This window comes from Falco biarmicus, chromosome Z, assembly GCF_023638135.1.
Source record: "Falco biarmicus isolate bFalBia1 chromosome Z, bFalBia1.pri, whole genome shotgun sequence".
Classification (NCBI taxonomy): domain Eukaryota; kingdom Metazoa; phylum Chordata; class Aves; order Falconiformes; family Falconidae; genus Falco; species Falco biarmicus.
Window position 1 is genome coordinate 35293435 of NC_079311.1, and position 23444 is coordinate 35316878.

The 23444-nt window shown below is 39.2% G+C and overlaps 1 protein-coding gene and 1 long non-coding RNA gene across 2 annotated transcripts in view; one reads left to right on the top strand and one right to left on the bottom strand.

Annotated features, from left to right (window-relative positions):
• The window catches only part of SLC12A2 (solute carrier family 12 member 2), a 59772-nt gene extending 51125 nt beyond the window's left edge, over nt 1-8647 (top strand). Inside the window, exons 22-27 of the mRNA XM_056324566.1 lie at nt 1476-1598; nt 1765-1876; nt 2931-3017; nt 5229-5364; nt 6832-6899; nt 7813-8647. Of these exons, the coding sequence (XP_056180541.1) occupies nt 1476-1598; nt 1765-1876; nt 2931-3017; nt 5229-5364; nt 6832-6899; nt 7813-7948 (662 nt within the window). The 3' untranslated portion in view covers nt 7949-8647. The remainder of the gene's footprint in view (nt 1-1475; nt 1599-1764; nt 1877-2930; nt 3018-5228; nt 5365-6831; nt 6900-7812) is intronic.
• A 1306-nt stretch (nt 8648-9953) lies between these two features.
• LOC130142497 (uncharacterized) lies at nt 9954-12747 on the bottom strand. Its single transcript, XR_008819430.1, has 2 exons — nt 12620-12747; nt 9954-11994 (listed from the first exon to the last, which is right to left on the bottom strand). It is a non-coding gene; the product is annotated as an uncharacterized LOC130142497 (long non-coding RNA).
• Nucleotides 12748-23444: the final 10697 nt, after the last annotated feature.

The following is a 23444-nucleotide window of genomic DNA, read 5'->3' on the forward strand; positions in this document are numbered from 1 at the left end:
AAAGAGGGAGAGAGAGGGAGGAATATATCAACCATGCAGTGTTAACTAGTTTCTTCATACTTGCTTTAGAATGTGCTTCATCTTTACGGATCGGGCTATGGAAAATGCAACTTTGGAAATTCCCAGAACAAGTTGCTACTTGTTGTGCATGTGTTTAAGATACAAATGTTAGATATATTTTTTTCTCATATTTTTTTTTTAACTTTTGTTCTTAAGTAATGTTAGAAACACATTCAGGAGTTTGCTTATTTCTCTGTTTCTCAGGTATTGTGACTGGGTCCTTACTTGATTTAGGAATAAAGGAAATCCTATCTAATGGTATAGTAGAAGTGCTCTATCAGTCTATTCAGTAGCTCTTCTAAAGAAGTCTTTGTTGCCTGTTACTTGGAATTGTTCAATAGTTTGCAAAGTAAGGCATAATACAGCCATTCAGTAAGATTTAACATCTGAAATAATGCAAAGTAGTCATTCAGGTAAACAGCATTTTGAGAGAGGAATTGAGCAGGTTTTACTTCCTGTTTTATTTCAGATGACTTTTGAGTTAGGCAAATATTTTTGCCTTAACTAAGATTCATTTAACTCTTCTGACACTGTCTTCATAATTTCAACAGCTAGAAACTGTTGTGTTTTTAATAATGGAAAGTGAGATTGCATCTTGAAGCACAAGATGACAGTTTGGAAGAAGTCCCAGTATGCAGTAAAGTAGTACATTAATGTAAATCAGGCACAGATGTACTCCATATTTAAAAATTCCTAATAAAATAAGAACTGAGATGAATATCAAACTCCTGGCTTGTGTTCAAACTGAGGTTTTAAGTAAGGGAAAGGGCTGAGGTTTTTCTATAGTTGTAAAAAATATATTTACCTGTATTAATCTAATTGAAAATGCCATTGTTGTCTTGTTCTCAGTAATTTTGTTATGCAAAATAGCCCTATACTGTGCTTCAGAGCCTTGCACATAAAAAACAGTACTTGTTGCAAAAGACAGAATTTCAATATGCAGAACCAGCTTTTATTTTCACTACATGCTTAAAGAAAAATTGATTTAAGGAAGGAAGTAAATGCCATCTCCTAAGCTCTTTTCTTGTCAATTAGTATATACATGTTTCCAGGAAAGTTCTGTCATTTGCAAGAGGTAGCAACAGTGCATGGTCTGATGCTCTAAAGCCAGTTAAATTGTCCGGGCAAATGACTGTATAAAGATTGTACAGAACCTTTATTTATCAAATGTCTGCTAAATGATGTTGAGATTTAAATCTAACTGCTGAAGTTATGAGTTTGCAGAATCCCTAAATATAGCTCAATTTATATCTGTTCAATCAAAATTTGTAATTGGGTTCAGGGGGGAGAAATTATTTTTATTTAAACGTAGAGAAAAAAATATTATTTAGAAATACTAAGAAGTTGACCTGATGAATTTCAAGATGACTAAGCAAAAGCCTTCAAAAATGATATTTCATCATACTTTTTTTCAGATTCAAAGAGACCATCTTCTCCTTTAAACTTGGCTGACCAAAGACTTCTTGATGCTAGTACTCAGTTTCAGAAGAAACAAGGCAAAAGCAATATTGATGTTTGGTGGCTCTTCGATGATGGAGGTAATGTGCTTTATACTTTAAAAACAAATGTTGAAAAAAATGATTGATGTGATTTTTAATTGTTCTCTTCTGGTCAGTTCACATATAGGCTACAAATCTGTACTGTTAAACTCTTAACATGATGCTGTGTTTTCTGAATCATTCCCGAATTCTGGTCAAAACGCAGGTTTGACACTGTTGATTCCTTATCTTCTTACAACCAAAAAGAAGTGGAAAGAATGTAAGATCAGAGTGTTCATTGGTGGAAAAATAAACAGGATTGATCATGACAGAAGAGCGTAAGTTTACCTTTAAATATTCCACTTCAAATGCTGATAGAGCGTGTTACACAGATTACTTTCTCTTTCTAGTAGTCTTCTTTCAGTTTTTCTTTGGTTGGGGTGTAATCATACTCTATTCTCTTTCTCCAAAAAGTTCCATTTCATAGAATCACAGAATGGTCAGGTTTGGAAGGGACCTCTGGACATCATCTAGTCTGACCCCCTGCTAAAGCAGGTTTGTCTGGAGCAGGTTGCACAGTCACATCCAGGCTGGTTTTGAGTATCTCAAGAGCAGGAGACTCCACAGCCTCTCTGGGGCAGCCTGTTCCAGTGCTCTGCCACCCTCAAAGTACAGAAGTATTTCTGTTGCCCTTTGTCCTGTCACTGGGCACCACTGAAAAGAGCCTGGCCCCATCTCCTGACACCTGCCCTGAAGATATTTGTATGCATTGATAAGATCCCCTCTGTCTTCCCTTCTCCAGGCTACACAGGCCCAGCTCTCTCAGCCTTTCCTCACAAGGGAGATGCTCCATCCCCTCATCATCTTCACAGCCCTCTGCTGGACCCTCTGCAGCAGCTCCCTGTCTCTCTTGACCTGGGGAGCCCAGCACTGGGCACAGCACTCCTGATGGGACCTCACCAGGGCAAAGCTAAGGGGAAGGATCACCTCCCTCGACCTGCTGTCCATATTCTTCCTAATGCACCTCAGGATCCCATTGGCCTTCTTGCCCACAAGGGCAAACTTAGATTGTTTTGGATGAGATACCTCAACTTAAACTAATTCTTCTGTACTATTGTTTGACACTTAACATTTTCTTTTTCGAATATTTCCTGAGGTTGTCTTTAAGGGAGAGAGCTCTTCTCTTAGTTTTATGGTCTTAATTCCCCCAGCCCGCAAGTATGTTGTTGATTTATAACTATATACCTGGTTCCTTTGATTATTCACACACACAACACCCATTACATTTCAGATGCTTTTCTCTTAAACTAGTGTTTTTATTACCATCTGTTTATGCTGTGGAATAATTAAAAATCTGATCATGCATAAAGGCTTGGGTTTTTCCTGATGCAGGATGGCTACTTTGCTCAGCAAATTTCGGATAGACTTCTTGGACATTATGGTTCTTGGGGATATTAATACTAAGCCAAAGAAAGAAAAGTAAGTCTCAAAAATACCCAGCTTGTTTTTGAGTTGAATTCTTGATGCTTTTCATGAATTTAGAATACCTCATTCTTTCCTACGTAACAGTTTTGATAAGAGTAGTTCTTATGACATCCAGTGTTTCATAAAAATGCATGAAATAAACTAAGCAATAACTCCTACATCCAAGAACATAGAATTTTGTATTTTTTGAATCTCTGGTCCTTAGAATGTAATAATAAATTTAGAAAAATGCAATTAAAAAACCCTATTTGATGGAGCCATCTTTAAAAAGAGAAATGCTCACAAAAATATGTTACTTGGAATCTTAGTTTAATGTAACAAAGCTTGCTCTTCAAACAGCCTGAATTTTTTTTTTTGTAATTGCTTGGACTTTTAATTTACACTGGAATCATCATGCATGTGATGTCTTCTGATTTTCAAGTTTAAAGTATATTAATTGTAGATGGCTTTCAGTACAAATTTATAACAGAATGTGTAAGTTCTAAAAATATCATCCTCCTTCCCCTTCAGGTGTTCTTGAGTACGTTAAGGTTGTAAAAATATCTTTTACATAGATATGCATGTATCTGAATAATTTGACATGTTATGCAAATTAGGAAATAATGGTTTACAACTTCTGCAGATGGTAAATGCTAATGCACATTCTTTTATACCCTGCTTTTTTAATCACCTTTTCTTAGATGTAAACAATATACCAAGCAAATAGAACAGTAGGGTGCTTCTGGTGCTCTGATACTTCTGGATGTCTTTGCTCCTGGGAGCCTGCTACTGTAAAATGTGGAAACTCAGAGGTAGCACACCTTTATGCATAAAAAGTTGAGATTGTAGAATTAGGTGGAGTTATTTTTATTTCATAAAGTGATCCAGAAGTTAGTTCTTCTGAGAGCATTTTTCTGATCTCTATGGATACAGTCTCCATAAAATATCCAAAAGCTTCCTAAGATACAATTGGCATTAAAAATACCTGTAAACTAAGTTGAGGAAGTTCATTTTATTTTTCACAGCTGCTGTGCTGTATAACAGAATATTGTTAAAAATGTCTTTTTTTTTAAAGCCAAAAGATAGCAGATGGCATTTGATTTTTCGCTTTTGATGAAGGTGAAGTCATTGTGTCAAATTACTTCAGGGAAGACTGCCATGGGGAGAAAAAAAGATGGTTTTTTAGTAGGTTTCCTGGAGGAAGAGGAACCACCTCAGTTAGAAAATGGGCATGGGTGAATGTTTAATTATATGGAAGCTACACATTACATATACTGATATGGCTATATATCCTAAGGGGTATTCCTTAATGTTTGTTAAATTTAACACACTGTAATTTGCAACCACAGAAGATTGGCAATACTTTTTGTCATCTTTGTAAAAAAGCCATTTGCATAGCATAAAAATGCAGTTATTTCATTGGATACAAGGCATACATTTCAGTATATTCTGCTAAAAACCTAGTTTATTTTTCTCACATCTCACATGCTGGAGCTATTCAAAGACAAGTTACTTTCATAACTTGTGGCAACCTTTGTTTGCTGTTCAGATATGCTTATGTGGGTAGAGAAAGTAGGGTAATGTTAAGTTGTTCTTTCTGGTAGAAATGAATGCCTCTGGTCTTCAGAAGGTTTTCTTTCAAAATTCTTGCTAGAGTTCAAGTAAATTCAAAGTAATACTTCATCTTCTAAGGAGTGCAACAGGAAGACTAAACAAGATGGCTATGTATTTGCATTTGAATGTGGCTTTCAGATTGTACTGGAAAGATTAAAAAGAAGCAAAATAAAAATATCAAAGCCAAAATCCTAATGGCACTAGTATGAGATTTGATAGATATTTTTTTGTGACACAAACTTGTTTTTCAAATTTAATTCTGAAGAAGCTATTGGTAGTAGCTATACATTTTTCAAGGTAGTACTCTTCAACTTTCAAAATTCAAGTAAAAGGCTAGTAACAGTTTTTGGTCTTTTTTTTTTTTTTAAAGTTGCTAAAACTATATTTAGTTGCATGGTGAATGGTGAGGGCTCCTGTAGATGTTCCTAGTTGTTTGCTGAATTGCAGTGTTTGCATATACAAATAGCTGATGTGGTGTTCTAACTGCAATTGGTAGTGAAAAAATTTCAGTTCACTTATTTTTAAACAGCAATAAAACTTACTTTCTGATACCATATAGATACATACAGACTCATACCTTTTTTAATATGGCTGTTCATTTAATCATTCCAGTATTGCAGCTTTTGAAGAAATGATAGAGCCCTTCCGACTTCATGAAGATGATAAAGAACAAGAAATTGCAGATAAAATGAAGGAGGATGAACCATGGAGGATAACAGATAATGAACTTGAGCTTTACAAAACAAAGGTTCTGTATTCTTTAGTCTTACATTAAATGTTAAAATTTTTTTCTCCTACTGCATTTGTGATGTGATATCACAGAGTTCATTCTTACTATTCTTTGTCATCTGTAGCTGATTTTATGCATAGCTGATGGAAAGCAACATTTAAAACCATTTAGATGGTTTACCAAAAAAAGCAATAAATGTTTCTGCATTGGTGGGGGCTAAGCTGCTTTCCTACAGTATTTCAGCAGTTACTTTACAATAATACAGTCTATACTAATTTTTTTTGATCAAACTAGTATTTTTTTGCTTTGTTATAAACCCCCCCACCCCCCCAAAAAAAAAAAATCCCAACAAACAACAACAAAGCACACCACATGTGATTGTGGTGTTAAGGAGCAGTTAAAGGTTTCACATTTTTTCCAAGCAGTAGAGACTTCAGAGATACTCCTCAAGTGCTTCTGTGGAGGAGGCTCAGGTATCTAAAGAAAGACTGGTTAAAGTTCGTCACGTGAAATTCTTCAAGATGGTCCTGAGTATATTCCACCCATATCTTCTTTTTCCTGCCTGGGTTTTTAGAACTCCTGTGAGGACTTGCAGTAGAAAAGAAATGGGAATGATAGGTCACTCTGCATTGCAAGCATTCGGGGGCGGTGGTGGGGGCAGGGAAGGCAGGAGTCAGTCTACCAGGTAGGTACAAATTGACTGGCAGTTGCTGCAGAAATCTCATAACTGCCTATTACCAAGGGGTGGGAGGGCAAGATTTTATGAAGTACAGTTACTTTATAGTTAGTTAATGAACTGCTTGATGCCTTCCTGTGTTCATGTCTACAAACACCACCAAAACTCATTTCAGTGAGGTAACTGAAATGATTTATTCTTTTGTCTACTGATAACTGGTTTCTACAGACAGTAGCCCACAGGCTAACTAGATTTCAGCTCATCTGAGAACAGCAGAACTCTAAGAAATGGTTAACTCAAAATGTTTGCTAGAAATCTAGTTGATGTAAGAGAACTGAAAATTAATGAGGAAGCTACTTCAGATGTTAAGATGGCATAGGATAGTAAAAAAAGAGGCCCATTATTGAGATAAGCTTACCAAATGAAGATGTGGCTTCAGTTCTGTAAGACTTGTTCACTATAAGCTTATAGAATATATAGTTAAAAGAACCCTGAGGAGAGCATAAGGGGCTCTTGTTTCCAGGAGCCATGGAGGATGGTATAATTATTAGAGGAACTAGCTTAAATTTGGCTTCCATAGTACTTGGTTTATTTGCACATTTTAGACTTACTGCTTCCTCCTCTCCCAGTCTCGCATGTATAGGTATTTCAGAAAAGTGAACAAGTTGCTAAACCAAGCTGGAAGTACATGGTTTCTGTAAATGACTCATACCAATTGATCATAACTGTTTTTCATTTTTCATGAATAAATGAACATTTTGTAGTTTTATGTAAAAGATCTTCCCTAAGAAGTTCCATTTTCATTACAGACCTATCGCCAGATTAGGCTAAATGAGTTGCTGAAAGAACATTCAAGTACCGCTAACATAATTGTCATGTAAGTAAATTACTATACTGTTAGCCTTACTGATACGGAACTGTTTAATTTGAAATACAGATATATGTAAATACACGATAGGAAAAAGCCTGTGCCTTGGCATTATAGAATAGAAATACTCAAGGAGGTTTCAGTGCTGCGAGTATTTATTAGAAGTATGGAGCTACTATACTGATGAACAAAAATGGCCTGTGTATTTTCTGTTTCTCATCTACTGTTTTAGGTGATTACCTCCACGTTTGTAGTGCAGCTCAGGATTCTCACATTCTTTCCACTCCTGCATGCCAACTATTCCTCTCTCTTTCAGGTCCTTCCTTTCAGTTCTTTTTCTAGGAAATCTCTCTAGATAAAGTTAAGTCATCATCCTGCTGATGGCTTTCCATGGAATTACCTCTGGTGTAAACAGGCAGAATGCACATTGCAGGTTTCTTTGCTGTGTTTTCCTTAAAGGCCTGCTTCAGAGCTCCATGGAGAAGTACTACAAGTGAAGTTTGAGTAGGGTAAATGGTAGTTTTTTCAAAAGAAAAGAGTATGGCATGTTTTGGAAGGACTGTGAGAAGGAATATTAGACTGCACCAATCTGGCATTGTCAGAAAAAGCTGTGGTTTAAAATCTTGAAGAGGCTCTCAAGAAACTGTCTTCAACTGAGGAGAATTCTGCTTGAAACTACCTGAATGCAAAATGGTGGTAAGAGGCCAGAAATGAGGGGCAAACAGACATAAAGGCCTGTGGTGCTTAAGGTACAAACTCTCGTTAAGTGAATTCTGAGGAAATAACCAAGAACTAGAAAGGTTAGGAAAGATAACTTGTATCTACCTTTTTGCAGAGTTGTTCTTTCATATTTCTATGATAAGACTTGTACTCCAGCAGGTTTTTCTAATTGTTGAATGCTTTTTTTCCTTGTGAATTGTAGGAGTTTGCCAGTTGCACGAAAAGGTGCAGTTTCTAGTGCACTATACATGGCCTGGTTAGAAGCGCTTTCTAAAGACCTGCCACCAATTCTCCTTGTTCGTGGGAATCATCAGAGTGTTCTTACCTTCTATTCCTAAGAGTACTGCACATTGGACAGCTATGATGAAATGGTACTTCAGTGCCCAGGGGAGAGCGACTGACAGTTGATATATTAACATCACAAAGGCAAAAAGTGACTTCTTTCACTATTTCACTGACTTGAAAGCACACAAGGAAAGTCACTGTATTTCTAAAGTTGTGACATCTTCAGTTTTATTCTATATTTTCTGTAATTTAATCTTGCTTAATGGGGGAGGATTCCTTGTTAGACTGAAGACAGAGAGGCTTTTTGTTTGCTATTTGAATAGCAGCAATAAAATGTTTTATTTTTAATCAATGAAAGGATTATAGATTTATAAAAGCCTTTTAGCCTTGAGGTGCCTTCTGAAATTAACCAAATCTCATCCATACATCCTGTTTTGTAAATTTATATGGAATGTCAAAATCTGCCTTCAACTAAGAGTTTAGATCAGACTTCCTTTAGTTTCTAGTATCTTCCATGTTACAATAAAAATGAATGCTGCTTTTCAGTCTTCTTCCATTGAGCTATTAGGTCTTAGTACTGTACGTTTTCTATTGTCAGAAAGATTTTGGCTTTTTATTATTGTATCTGTTAGATTTAAAGGTGAGAATTGGGGCAGGTCAGTTGAACTAAAACTCCTGATGTTATTGTCAAGACTTTGTGCTACTAAGTTTTGTAACAGTTAAAATAAAACTAACTCTACTAGCAGAGAGCATCCTTTTCTTAAATTTGACAATGTATACTACTTTGACACTAGTCCAAAATAAACAGCTAACATTAACCAGTATCCTTTACCAAGGTAGCTAATCTTTGTTCTGTAACTGTAATATGAAACTAAATTCATCTTACTGGCTGAGGCTTTTTGTCTTGCTACGCATTAGAAGAAAAGAAAAAGACCTGTCCTAGTTCTTAGCCTATTATGTTTGGTGTCACTTTCACTTTACTTTGAAACAAAACTCAGCTTAAAGGCTTGAATGGGGATAATAAAAGCAATGTGATGCTATCTAACAGAAAACAGTAAACACTATGTGGAATCTTGCTATCCAATATAAAGTGTAAAAGCTACAGTTCTCTTGCATTTTTCAACAAATGGTTAAAAGGACCACTGGTTACCAGGGGAGATGTTTTTAGGTCAATTCATTCAGTTGTCAGAAAATACAGTTAGTCTTATTAAATAATACTCAGGTTTGATTGTCTATCAATTTAGATCTATTCCATACATCCTGCTTTATATATTTTCTATGTTCAATAAAGAAACTGCCAATCTTGTGTGCCCTTTCATTGCATATTTTGAAAACTTCATAATGCAGTCTATTATGAACACCCACACAAGAAATTTCACTTGAGCCTTTGTATAGAGGGCTAGTAATGTGAACTGTTTTTAGGTAATCCTTTCTATCCAAAATATACTAGGAATTTAAAAAACATGTCACAAGTTTTTGATACTTGCATTGGACATGCTACTGGATCAGTTTATCAGCAGTTGCGTGACTTTCATTTATGCATGTGCAGAAAAAGGGTATTTTTATGCCAAATGCAAGATCAAATTGAAATGTAAGTGTTCACTTTTGAAGAACGAAGCGTAATCGTGTGGCAAGGTAGAGGTTCAAGTAGTCATTAAAAGTAAAAACATTCTACACAGTGCAGTACACACTGCTGCCAAGTTCCTGGTAAACTGCAAAAAATCTTTTTGCTGTTTTTGTCTGTTGGGTTTGAGACTATGAATAATTTCACTTCAAAAAATAAGAAAAAAACCATGCATGTTTTGCTGCTGTGAGATAACTGATGCCAGCATGAACCCAGCTTCTTATGATAAACTTAAGACAGTTTGCAGTAAAAGCACTGTTTCTTTCCAGGCAAGAGGGTGGGGATCAAAATTACCAACATATCTATTACAGGTTTTACAGTGTTTTCTAGGGTGTAAGGAAGTCGCATTGTGAATATGGAATCATTGCCATGTTTATTCTTTGTAGGTTACATTCTTTTGAACAGATGGACAGTAAGGCATGGACTTAGTGCTGCTATGTTTTTTTTTTTAAAAAAAAAAGTTAAATGTGCGCAGGTACACTTATTTAAAAGGTGTTTTGCCCATTCAGGAAACCATTGCTTGTGATCTGTAACACAGAAACCAAATGAAGTGTGTGTATACATGCATATATGTGTATAAAATTATATAAAATATATCTAAATATGCATATGGGGATAGTTAAGGTAATGTGTGTGAAATAACGTAGGATGCTTTTCACATGCACTCTCAGAAGTCCACTAACGCCAGACACGAGGTCAAGTTTCAAGGTTTTTGCTACACTAAAATTTCAATTGTTTGCAGCAGATGTCAGTTAGTGGCAGCCACTCCAACTTCTGCTTTGATTTTGACACCAAATTTAGTTTTGCTCCAATCATGATTAATTACTTGAAAAATGAAATCACTTACATGTGGCAATTCATACCTTCTATAGATTAGGTTTCTTTGTATGGATTTAGAAAGACAGTAATAGCTGGAGGAAATCAACTATTTATTTGTTCACTTGTATTTAGGTTTCCTTTTACATACATTCTTTTTATATGCTTTTTCTGACATTGCGTATTTAAAAATAACAATTTAAAGATCTGAGCGTTAGTGGGTAATGGCCCACTTGGTTCGAAGATGTGAGATTTGACATTGTACTGTAACTGTCACACACAAATGCTTTTCTAATGTTTTAACGTAATTATTGCAGTTAATACTTTGTACCAGGGGGATGTCACTGCAATAAAAGGAAGTGAATTCAATACAACTGCTTGTCTAACAAAGCCTTTTTTTTTATTGGTGGGAGATAGGGAATAATAATTCTAGTTTAATGGGTTAATGCTGAAAATAGTTCCTGATACGTGAATATGCTTATTGCATGTATCTAACCCTGTCCTTTATTGTGGAATTTGCTTAGGACCATGAGTTGTGAAGGTGTCTGGTATAAGTGTGTTTTTCTTCGGGGAACGTTTACTGCTACTGGGTTAGAACAGTGGTGATTGCATAACAAAAATAAACCTTGTTTTGCTCTTGAACATTTGTCATGACTTGCCATGCAATGCAGACCAATTCCTAATATGTTTAAGCTGGAACATTAGTATCTGAAAACTTGTTCCAATTACACAACTTGTTGTATTTCTGAATACAATTAAGAACCTTCTAACTCCTCTTTTTTTCCCCCTCAAAGTAGTAGTTCAGTGGGATGTGAAGAAATATATTGGGAAAATAACTTCTGAAAAGACTTGACTGCAAATGCAGGACACATTTGGCCTTAACTCCTCTAATGTACACTTAACTAGAAACTGGTTGAAAAAAATCTAAGTTGAAGAGCATAATGAGAAACAACAAGTTTTCTCATACTAAATAATACTTAAAGCCACTGAAGAACTTTTTAACCTCATTAATTTTGGTGTTTTCTAAGCACCCGGCTGAATATTGTTGAAAATCAACATTTAATAAAATCAGACCCTCACTATGTATTTTTTAATTTACTACACACTTAAGTTTTTCCGTGCATCTAAATCTAGGCCTTGAGAGTGAGGTTTAGAGCCCAGTGGAATGGGAAGGCTTTGTTAAAGGTAAACTGCCAACTTCTATGGCATTGGCTCTAACCCATTTCAGTATATAAAGCTGCAGAGGAGAAGGTATGCAGCAGTTTTTCTAGATCCTAGTTGCTGGACAAGTAGTTGATCCAAATAACGACACAGTACCGTTGGCTGAATTCACAGGTGAGTAAATTCATGTATGCTTTTGAACCTAAAAAAATGAAAATTGGATCAAGGTTGATCTCATGACTGAGCTACACAATCACTGAATGTTCACACTGCACAGTAACCTGTTTTGGTTTTGTTTTGAAACAGGAAAGCTGGACTCGCTTCGCCTTAGTGCATGTTCTTCACTGCTGTAGTTATGCTTCTTGTATAACCTCTGTGGGATCCTGTAGATCTTGTGGGTTTATGTTCAGCAGGAGTGGGAGGTTAGGCTTCAGGTCTGTGAGACTGTAGAGGCATTGGATGGTGTTCTGCTCCGATACCCCATTGCCTTGCTTCCCTCTGCAGGGTGAAAAACAAGTGCTTACTAATGCATCACCGAATCTTGCTACTCAGCCTCTCAATAGCACGGTGTGGAAAAGGTTTTCAGAGTTGAGACTGTGGGTAGGTTGATGGAGGCTGATGCCTGCATTTAGAAGAGGGAGAAAGAAGCTGGTAACAATCATCAGTTCATGTAACTTTTGAACTGGAGGAGTAAATGCTGAAGCAGTAGCATGCCCCTCTGATCAGCATGGAAGACCTTTCTTTCAAAACATAAAGCACTTCATATGCACCTCTGAGCATCTGACAATGACAAAAGAAACTGTACTCTACCCTGTGGGCTGTAAACATCAAACTTGCTGATGAGGTGCACAACCAGAAGTTACCTGTGTGGCCAGGCATGAGTCAAGCCCATGCCGACTGCTTACATCCACGTTCGTACGGGTGTGAGTAGTTACAGAATGGAGAGAAGGAACTGAAGAACAGCTGCTTTGCTGGTCCTGCCCTTGATCTGCTCGCTCTGTTCCAGCATGGCTTTGTAGCTCCAGGTACCGGCTCCCCACCCCGCCCTCGGCCAACTTGCCTCCCTGCACGGCCTGTGCGCGCCCAGGAGTGCCATCACCACGGCCTGCGCAGCCGCGCTTACCTGCGCGTCACAATGCAGTGCGGAGACGGCGAATGGAATCGTGCAGGATTTAAAATGTCACGCAATGCTGAATTTTACCTTTTTAACCATCCTTTGCCCGAAGAACCCCACTCCCCATCCCACCGCCCTTCGGGCCGCGCTGCTAAAGCCCCGCCCCCGCCTCTCCCGGCAGCCCCGCGCCCCTATTGGCTGTGGGCGACTCTCCTCGTCCTCTTATTGGCTGCTGCCAGAGGCGGGCCGCTGGTCCTGTCTCTTGGGTCGGCCGTTAGGCCGCCGGCGGGGGCGGACGGTGGCAGCGGCAGCTGGGCAGCGGGCGCGGCGGGGCCCGAGGGGGCGGGGCGGGGCCCGAGGGGGCGGGGCGGGGCCTCCGCCATCAGCCGCTCTTGCGGGCTTGCCGTCAGTCAGCCCTTTGTAAAGTGCGCCCTGGTGTGTGGTCATGCGTGGCGTTGTGTGTTGGCACTGCTTTTCATTCGTTTCCGTGAAGCGTTACAAAATACGCTTTTAATAAGGATCTAATAGCAGTAGCACCTGGGCGTGAGAAGGGCTCGGAGCTCCGCTCCCACTGTGTGGGGACTCGGGAAAGCAGGCCCTGACGGGCTGTAGCCAAAGCAGATTCTAGTGAGAGGTTCTAGCTCTAGGTACCTTGTCTTCATAGCCCCTCAGTTCCCGTCCACAGTAATAATCACAAAATCCTGCTAATAAAACATTAATTGTAGTGAAAGGAATAGGAAATACCGTCTCCTTACAGTTTCCTAGGCATTCAGACTAGGCTGGGACCGCCAGGTGGCAGCACCGGCTGCCAGCATTTAGACTCGGACTCGGGTTAGAAAAGACCCCGAGACAACCCAGCCCAGGCGTTACCCCGGCAGAGCCAAGGCCACCGCTGAACCCTGTCCCCAGGTGTCTGCAGATCTTTTAAAAACCTCCAGGGATGGTGATTCCACCACTGCCTCGGGCAGCCTCTTCCAATACTTTACAGCCCTTTCAGTGAAGAAATGGTTACCAATATCCCATCTAAACCCTCCCTGGCACAACTTCAGGCTGTTTCCCCCCATCCTAGTGTTTGTTACCTGGGAGAAGAGACTGACACCCACCTTGCTACAGCCTCTTTCAGGTGGCCATAGAGAGCCGTAAGGTCCCCCCTGAGCCTCCTTTCCTCCAGGCTAAACAACCCCAGTTCCCCCAGCTGCTCCTCATAAGACTTGTGCTCCAGACCCTTCACCAGCTCCGTTGCCCTTCTCTGGACAGGCTCCAGCACCTCTACGTCCCTCCCCTGGTACAACTTGAGGCTGTTTCCTCTTGTCCTATCGCTTGTGATCTGGGAGAAGAGACCTACCACAACCTGCCTACAATCTCCCCCCCGAGTTTCCTCTTCTCCAGACTAAACTACCCCAGTTCCCACAGCCCCTCCACCTAAGATTTGCTCTCCGGACCCTTCAACAGAGTTGCTGCCCTTCTCTGGACATGCTCCAGCATTCTATATTCCTCTTGATGTAAAGGACCCAAAACTGAACACGGGATTTAAGGAGCAGCCTCACCAGTGCCAAGTACAGGGGGACCATCACTTCCCTAGCCCTGCTGGCCATACTGTTTCTGGTACAAGCCAGGATGCTGTTGGCCTTCTTGGCCACCCGGGCACGCTGCTGGCTCATGTTCAGCTGGCCATCAACCAACACGCCCAGGTCCTTTTCTGCCGGGCAGCTTTCCAGCCACTCTACAGGATTACTGTAGCGTTGCATGGGGTTGCTGTGGCCCAAGTGCAAGACCCAGCACTTAGCCTTGAACCTCGGACAGCTGGCCTCGGCCCATAGATCCAGCCTGTGCAAAACCCTCTGCAGAGCCTTCCTACCCTCAAGCAGATTAGCATTCCCACCCAGCTTGGTGTTGCTTGCAAATTTATTGAGGGTGCACTCCATCACCTCATCCAAATAATTGATAAAGCTATTAAATGGAACTGGCCCAGTGCTGAGCCCTGGGGAACAGCAGTTGTGACTGACTGGCTGCCAGCTGGATGTAACTCCATTCACCATCACTCTTCAGGCTTGGTCATTTAGCCACTTTTTTTGCCAAAGAAAAGTACACCTGTCCAAGCCATGAGCAGCCAGTTACTCAAGGAGAATGCTGTGGAAGATGGTGTCAAAGGCTGGTCACCTTGTCATAGAAAGAGATCAGGTTAGTCAAGCAGGACCTGCTCTTCCTAAACCCATGCTGGCTGGGTCTGATCACCTGGTTGTCCTGGTTGCCACGTGATGGCACTCAAGATGCTCTTCTCCATAACAACACCAAGGTCAGACTGACAGGCCAGTAATTCCCTGAATCCTCCTTCCAGCCCTTCTTGTAGCTGGGCATCACTTTGGCTAACCTCCAGTCAACTGGGACCTCTCTAGTTAGCCAGAACTGTTGATAAATGATGGAAGGTGGCTTGGTGAGCACTTCTGCCAGCTTCCTCAGTACCCTCAGGTGGATCCCGTCCAGCCCCATAGACTGATGTTGTCTAAGTGGTGCAGCAGGTCACTGACCATTTCCCCTTGGATTATGGGGGCTTTATTCTGTTCCTTGTCCCTGTGTTTCAGCTCAGGGGGCTGGATACCTGGAGAACAACTGGTCTTACCATTAAGGACTGGTAAAATCTTACCATTTCAGGTAATGCCTGAAACTGCACTCTCAAATATGGTCTTGCACTGTTCTTTTGGTTTCATAAGCTAAAGAACAGTGCTTTTAATAAACTTAACACATATCAGCATAACAGTATTATTTTGCATTTTTTCCATAATTTTGACTGTGGATAGGAGAAAAGTTAAATATTAATTCCCCCCTCCCCCTCCCCCTTTGTTGGAAAAATTACCTGGTTTTGTTCTTAAGGATGTAGAAATCTCCATGCAGATGCTGCTTGTTGACTTCAAACTGCCTTTATACCACCCAGTAACCATAATTTCATAAAACACCCGGTGATGCTTGCTTTTTTCAGTATCTGTTTCCAGTTGTCTTAGCCTTAGAGAGCAGCCAGGTACATGCTGCAGTCAGAAAGAGAAGAGAGACCTTAGAAAACAAAACAGACTGACATCTAGTTCCAGAGTGATCCATAACATTACAGCAAGGTATTTTTGCTTCATAAGTAACAAACAAGAGAAATGTCCACCACCTTCTACAAGTACAGAGAGAGGGGCAAGATGATAAAAGCTTTACATCACTCCAAAATATCCAGGTACTAGCTATCTGCAGTGTTGGAGGAAACGCAATAGTGTAGCACTAGGCATTTCCAAGCTTATTAAGCTTGAGAATAACTATTACCACTCTGTTGGTGTGTTTTGCAACTATTAACTACATCTTGGAACATGTCTTTGAAATTAAATTTTTCTCTGCAAAACAGATGGTAAAAATGGATTCACAAGCAAAGGATTTCCACAGGAGGCTCTGGCTGAAAATCAGAGAGCTGTGATTAGTCTTGAAACATGCTCACTCCGAGTCCTGTATGGTCGTTCATTCTTTCAGACCAGGCTGCCTGGCTGTTTGGTTGAACCGCAGTGTTGTGAATTATAGGGAGTCTTGAATAGTTCCATCGTACTACCGTTAACAATTACATAGATTAACAATTAGAACAGTACTAAAAAAAATTATACATGAAGCAGGAGATGGGATGTATGTATGAAAGAATATGCCAGATAATCAAATGTTAGCTTGGGTGTTTTGTAAGTATTATAGTCATTTTAGTGCAACTCATCTCTGATGAGCAGTGGGGGTAAAGAAAAAAATTCAAAACTGCAAAAATATAAGCACAAAGTTAAGCATGTTGCTTGTAGTAAAACATAGTAGTTTAAGCACCAGTAATGCAGAAATCACAGCAGATCAAAGCACAGTGACTGCCAAGAGGAACTTGCACCTCAAAGGAAATGACACTTTAAGGAGTCAACCAACAACAGCCATTCACAGTATTAACACATGAAATCAAGGCTAACCACAGAATAGTGTTGCCTTTCACATGGGATTTTGGCTAACCTCATATAGAATTTCATTTTACTTTTGATTGCACAGTTGAGTGTTGTTACTTTAAGAGTCTTCATTGTCACTAAAATCTTCCTGTATTCTTCAACCAGCAACAGTATTATTTCAGACATGGTAGAATGTCATGGGAAAACACAAGCTTTGGCAAATACATGCCAAATCTTACTAAGCACTCTTTATCTTTTATTTTTTAATTTTAACTATATTGCAGGGTTTGGGGTTTGCTGTTTTCTTGTTCTTACCATGTTTGTAAGCATCTAGAAAAATGAGGCTTGATTCTCAGCAAGGACCCGGGAGTCACCATGATGTAAATAATTCCAAAGGATAAAAAAAAAAGGACTTTATGTTTACTTGTCAACTCTGGGAACAAAGCATCCTCTCTAGCCAGAAAACAGATCTGACTTTTTCCATCCTGTACTATTGGCCAACCCTGAAACTCTTAGGTTGTTCTAGAAAACTCATTCTGTTCCAGGCAGAAAACATATGCCAGCATTAATTTATGATTTGGAGTCTGTCTTTGCAAATGTATTTGTGTGCCGTCCTCCAAATGCATCATAATCAAGAAATTTTCACTTTCCCAGGATTAGGCAAGATTAGTAATAAAAAGCAACTTCTCCTACTGTAACTTTGACTATAGGTAGGCTACCTCTAAGTAAAGGGCAACAGGTTCTGAGCTTGTAGTTCTGTCCTTGTTCTGGCAGTCATTAACTGTATTCTATGGTGGCTTTTATGCCAGGAAGTGACTTCGTGGCAGATTTGGGATTCAGATCAAATCCTGATTTCTAGGATTTGCTGTGAATACTAGGAATATTCTCCTTTCCCTTTAATGGGAAAGAGTTTTAAGTGAATCTGTTGTAATTACTTCTGACTTTAAACATTCCTGTTTTGTGGGATAATTAATTGTTACTACTGAAAAAAAATTATAAATCAAATACATAACACAGCTTTTTCCTTCAGTCCATAAACCTAAGGTAAGATGCAAGCTATCTACTTCTTGGCTTCTCTACAATACATGCATGGATCTTTGAAATTAGTTTGTGGTATATGGAGCTGGAAGGAATGACAAGGTTCTTCCTAAGACTTAAGATTTTCATGGTGGCTGTAGTAATGGTGGGGCTGGTCAGGTCATGTCGTTTGACAGATCTTTGAAGTTTGTATTGTTCATTCTCCAGGTGAGCCACTAGTGAGCAGTATTTTTATGGATAAGGTACAATTTCTTTTTCTTAACTTTAAAAAACATTAGAAAAAATCTTTTACTCTCCCACCTGCCTTCCTGGCTCTGCTTTAGTAAGAGAGATGCAAACTTAAGAAATGGTAAGCGCATTTTTGGCTCTTGCTGGTTTTTTGAGAACTGTTTAAAAAACAAAGCTCCAAGTTCTTTTCCAGAACTGAGTATCACATAGAAAGTTTTAAGGTACCTGGTTGTATTTTGGGGATTTTCATACTTGTAAAATATATCATTTTGGAAGAGACCTGTGGAGGCCATCAAGCACAGCCCTCTTCTCAAAGCAGCTCTACATACATCAGATTGCTCAAGGCCTTGTCAGATTGAGTTTTTAATATCTCCAAGGCTCTCTGGGTATCTGTTCTAGTGTTCAAATTACAAGTTTTCATCGTAAGGATGGTCAAATCAGACTTTCCCATGTTGCAGCTTTTCTGTTGCCTCTCATCTTGTTGTCCACCAGGGAGAATGCACCTCCACTAGGTTATTGAAGACATGGAAAAGGTCTCTCCACTGCTTTCTTGTCTTAAGATGAAAAAATTCAGTTTTCTGAATCTTCTCTTATGTGTTGCATGCTTTAGCGCAGTAACCAGTCATCTGGGTGACTATGCTGGACTTGTTTATTTCCTTAGTATTTTGCTGCAAGTGAGCTGAAGCCCATTTGACTGTTCTAAATATCTCTCACTAGCTTCACTTCCAACTGAGCTTCAGATTTCCAAACTTCATCCTTGTACACTTGGTCAATGTACTGGTGTTGTTCATGGGCATCCAGTCCCTGCATCCCTTCTCTGTACTGGTGTTTGATTGCATGCCATTGTTTCATCTGTGCTGGCCTTCTGCCATACTTGCTCAATTTCCTGCACATCTGATTGGAAGGTTCTTGTGCTTTTAAGAGGTGGTTGTTGAAGTTCAGCTGGCTTTTCTTGGTCTCTTTGCCCTGCAAGCCATCTCCTGTGGGAACATGCTGCACAGATCTTAAAAGAAGCCATAGACTGCCCTCCTGTAGTCCAGGGCTGTAATTCTACCTTTTGTCTTGCTTACTTCTCTCAGGATTTTAGACTCCGCTCTTTGTCATAGTTGCTGCATCCGGGACTGATGTAGACCTTTATATCCCTAGCCAATTCTCTCTTTTGAGAAAACAGATTCAGCAGAGAGTTTGTCCTAGGTGGCTTTTTGAGCAATTGCATCAAAAAATTATCACAAAGAGACTCAAGAAATCTCTTTAATTGCTTTCCCAGCTGTATTGCCCCTCCAACAGATACTGGTGTGTTTCAAATACTCTGTAAGTACCAGAGCCTGTGATCAGGTGACTTCTTGCAGTTGTCCATTTTGAGTATATTCTGAGACGTTTACATATATATTCTTAGGAGAATAGAAAGGAATATAAGGTCACTTGCAAAAATGTAAGAGACATCCCATGTCCCAGCTTAATTGTTGAGAGAGTCTGCCACAACATCAGCTGTGAAATAGTATGTCGAAGCCAACTGGCAGGAGATGAATCCATGTGAATGAGATCCTGTGGTTCTGAGTTGTGTTTTGGAGATGACATCATAAGTGTAAGGGAATTTTAAAGAATGGGATTTTAAATGGAAACTATTAACTGGCATATTCAAATCACCCAAGGATGAAAGAAAGATGGATTATAGAGGTTAGGATTATAGAGGTTAGTGGAGTGCATGTTTTGGGTGTGAGAAGAAAACTGGAGACTCAGAGGACACAAGGGATAGACTGAGAAGATGCATGAGCCATGAAATAGAATTAGGGTTCAATAGATGAGGAGGATGCTGAGAAGAGGAGGAAGGCCATATCTTTGTTACCAGTTTTTCTCTCACTTTTCTGGAAAGAAGTAAAGGTTTGTGTAGAAAGTTAAGTTTATATAAAAAGGCATTAGAGAAGTGCTACAGGATACCTGGAAATGCAGATGTGGCGTGTTACTTAATGAGGGTGTACCTGAAGAGGAAAACTTAGTTATGGAAGTAATCAGCTTAACATTTTGAATTATTTTTCTTGTTATTCCCATTTTCTATCAGATCTGGTGTGTAGAGTGTGTGAAGGCCTTCTGCGCATACTAATATCTTTTTTGTAAAAGCATAGTGTACTGTGGAAGTGCTTAAAGCATTTTGTTATTTTTTCTCACTTCTTTTCATCTTATTTCTTCATAATTAACCATGTAGTTGTGAAATACTTGATATTACTTGCACAACTTAAAATTTTGGATTTTGACAGCTTATGTGGACCATATTCCAGACTCTGCTTCCTCTTGCTTTTGAATAAATCTTGGGGTTTGTCTTCGTCACTTTAGAATATTGTTCTTGGTTGCTTTCATAACTAGCTTTCATCCTTGTTTGCTTGTTTGATGTAGACTGCATTCTACGTCTGAATTCCTAGTTCTGTGATATGCTACTACAGTAGCATGTGACAGTCTGTATATTTATGAGGACTGATGATGAATGTACTGCCTTTGGAGATGAGAGTTACAAATGTTATGGAGAAAAATATGGGGGAAATCATGACACTAGGAAATTGAGAGGCAACCTTTTTTAAAAAAACAATGGCTGAAAGTGAAAAATTAAGAAAATCAGAGTGATTAATTAGGTAGAAACATTAAACAAAAGCAAAACTGAGCAGCTTTCCTAACCAGCTGGTGGTTATTTCACAAAAAATGTTATATAGTATTAACTGATGCTGTTAGTCTGAAAAGAGAGAAAGGACTGAGATAATTAAGAGTGGTTCCTTCTCATATCTGGAAGACATTTCTATTATATTAATTTTGGAAAGTATTGTCTGAGCAATAGAGAAGATAAATCTGGCACTGTGGCTGTAATGTTTTTGGATGTTCTGTGGAAAATATGACCCAATTTTCTGTGGAAGACAGTCTTGAAACTTTAGAAACTTTAAAAAAATACACTGCCTTCCCCAAAGGATGAATTTGATGTTTTTCTTTTTTTTTTTTTTTTTTTTTTTTTATTAACCATACCAAGTTATATACATACTTGAGGCCCATCTCACATTCTCTTTGCCACCTTTTGTCTTGCAAGCAGCAAAGTTTTGGTCGGCTTTTAATGTAACTTTATAGGAACAAGAGCTTTTCAATTATTTGCTTTGCTGGTGCTCAGTTCAATCATTGGTTACTGTGGCTTGTTTTTGTTGGCTGTTTCCTCTGGACTGTGCTTTCCTTAAGAACACATGTCTTGATGAAGGGTAGCTTAGTTTTGCTTTCACTGAAAGAAACTGAGGAACATGCAGGAGTAGACAGGACATTAAATACGAACACAAATACACAAAAGCCAGTCCAGTCCATTTAAAAAGGAAAGGATAGAGTGGGAAGACACTGATGTGCTTTCCAGCATGTTGTATTCGTATCAGTAGTGTGACTGAGTAATGCTGTCACATTCTGTTCCACGTTGCATGAAGCCACTGTTGCTCCTTTTCTTAGGACAGGAGGCTAAACTGAGGAAGTGGTGGATGTAACTCACTCCATTCATAAGGAAACAAGACTCATCTGTGGTTAGCTCTGTATTCCACAAACTCTTGTATTTTGAAGTGGACACATTTATAAAATTTACATCTGTGTTTTCAGCAGCTGAAAAATGACTTAGAACTATCAAATTTCCTTTCAAACAGTTGTCTTCTACTTTTATCTTGGCTTTAAAACTGGATTCCAGGACAGCTACCGCTTAGCCAGAAAACAGCTGTTTTGAGACTGAATGGTTCCTATTATTCTGAGGGATACTTAGAAATAGTGTTTCTTTGCATCATATGGTAAGCAGGCAAAGGAATTTGAGTCCATTTAATTAACAGCATGTCTGGTATACTTGGTATTTTCCATGGAGTGATATTAATAGATGGGCTACTTTAGGAGCTATCCCAATGAAGCTCAGCTCTGATTCAAGAGCAGCTATTTAAAACAATCTCTGTGTGCTTGATCAGTGTAACAATAGTACACACTGTAAAGATTTCACTGTGTTTTAGGCATATGGAAATTAAAGGCTTAAAATGCTGTGCATTATGTCTCAAAGAATACAATGGATGATTCAGAAAAGGCCTTTTGTACAAAGTTTAGAAGCCTGTTAAGAAACACAATGCACTTTCCAGGGATGGGGCTGCCATTGGCTAAACTGCCTGGTGAAATTAGTCTTAACAATTAAGAGACATAGAGCTGAGCTGTCTCAGTAGTGAGTTTGGCCTTTTACTACTACAAGTAGTAGTTGTTTCTTTGTTTTTAATTTGTCTTTTCTAAGCTGTGTGCACTGATTTATAAATTTAGTGACAGGCATTTCAACGCAAATCTTGATTCTTAACCATCAATTTTCAGCCTCTCAGCTAACAAACATCAGATCTTCTCAGGTTTTTCTATTTCATTTTTCATTTATAACTTAAAAATTTTTTATAACTTATAACTGGAAGACTAAAAAAGCCACAAACCCTCTTTGACATTTAATTGAATTAAATTCCTTTAGATAATTTCTTAGCAGTGTCTTACATTATTAACTTTGTGCATGGCTGGAAGATAATTTGGCAAAATGTTCATTGGTCCAGAAACAGATAACTTGTGGCCATTTAGTAATACATTTTCTAAATCATATTTTCTAAATGAAGTTAGATCAACTGTCAGTTGTTAGACCAAAGCAGTGCTGCTAACACAGGGATGTTCAGTCACTGCTGAGCAGCGCTTACACCGAGTCAGGGCCTTTTCTGCCCCTCGCCCCACCCCACCAGCGAGCGGGCTGGGGGTGCACAGGAACCTGGGAGGGGACACAGCCGGGACAGCTGACCCCAACTGACCAAGGGGGTAGTCCATACTGTATGGTGCCATGCTCAGCATACACAGTTGCGGGTGGAAGGAAGGGTGACGTTCAGAGTGATGGAATTTGTCTTCCTGAATAACGATGATGTGTCAGGGAACCCTGCTTTCCTGGAGATGGCTGAACACCTGCCTGCCAATGGGAAGTAGTAAATTCTTTGGTTTGCTTTGCTTGTTTATGCGGCTTTTACCTTATTTATCAAACTGTCTTTATCTCAGTGCACAAATTTTCCCACTTCCACATTCCTGATTCTACTTTCATACCACAGGAGGGGAACAAGTGAGTCACTGTGTGGGGTTTAGTCGGTGGATGGGGTTAAACCATGACATGAAGAAATGGAAACTTTGTGGCTCTTGTAGGCTTGCTGAAAAATAACAAAAGATTATCTAAAAGAAACTGAAAATTTAACTGAAGGTAATATGAAGATGCTTTTTTTCCCTGAAAATATCAGGATCATGCTATTAGTAGAGCTGGAGTTTTCCTACAGATTTATTAGTTACATGTACTATTATAGTTCAACTATCCAGGTGAACAAATTTTGATTTAGTAAAAGTCTTCCCTGAAAGAAGTAATCTTAATATGTTTAGTGACCTAGTCTATAGGAGGTCTTATCTGAAACTTAGAAGGGGATTTGAGAAGGCGTACTGAAGAGAAATAAAAGCTGCAGCAAACTCATGAGTGAATTTATTGCATTCTTCAGCTGCATATTTGAATCACTGCCATGAAAATAAGGCATCCAGCAACACTGTGCCAAAAAATAACAGTCATTTTACAGTAAAATGGCCTTCAAAATGTG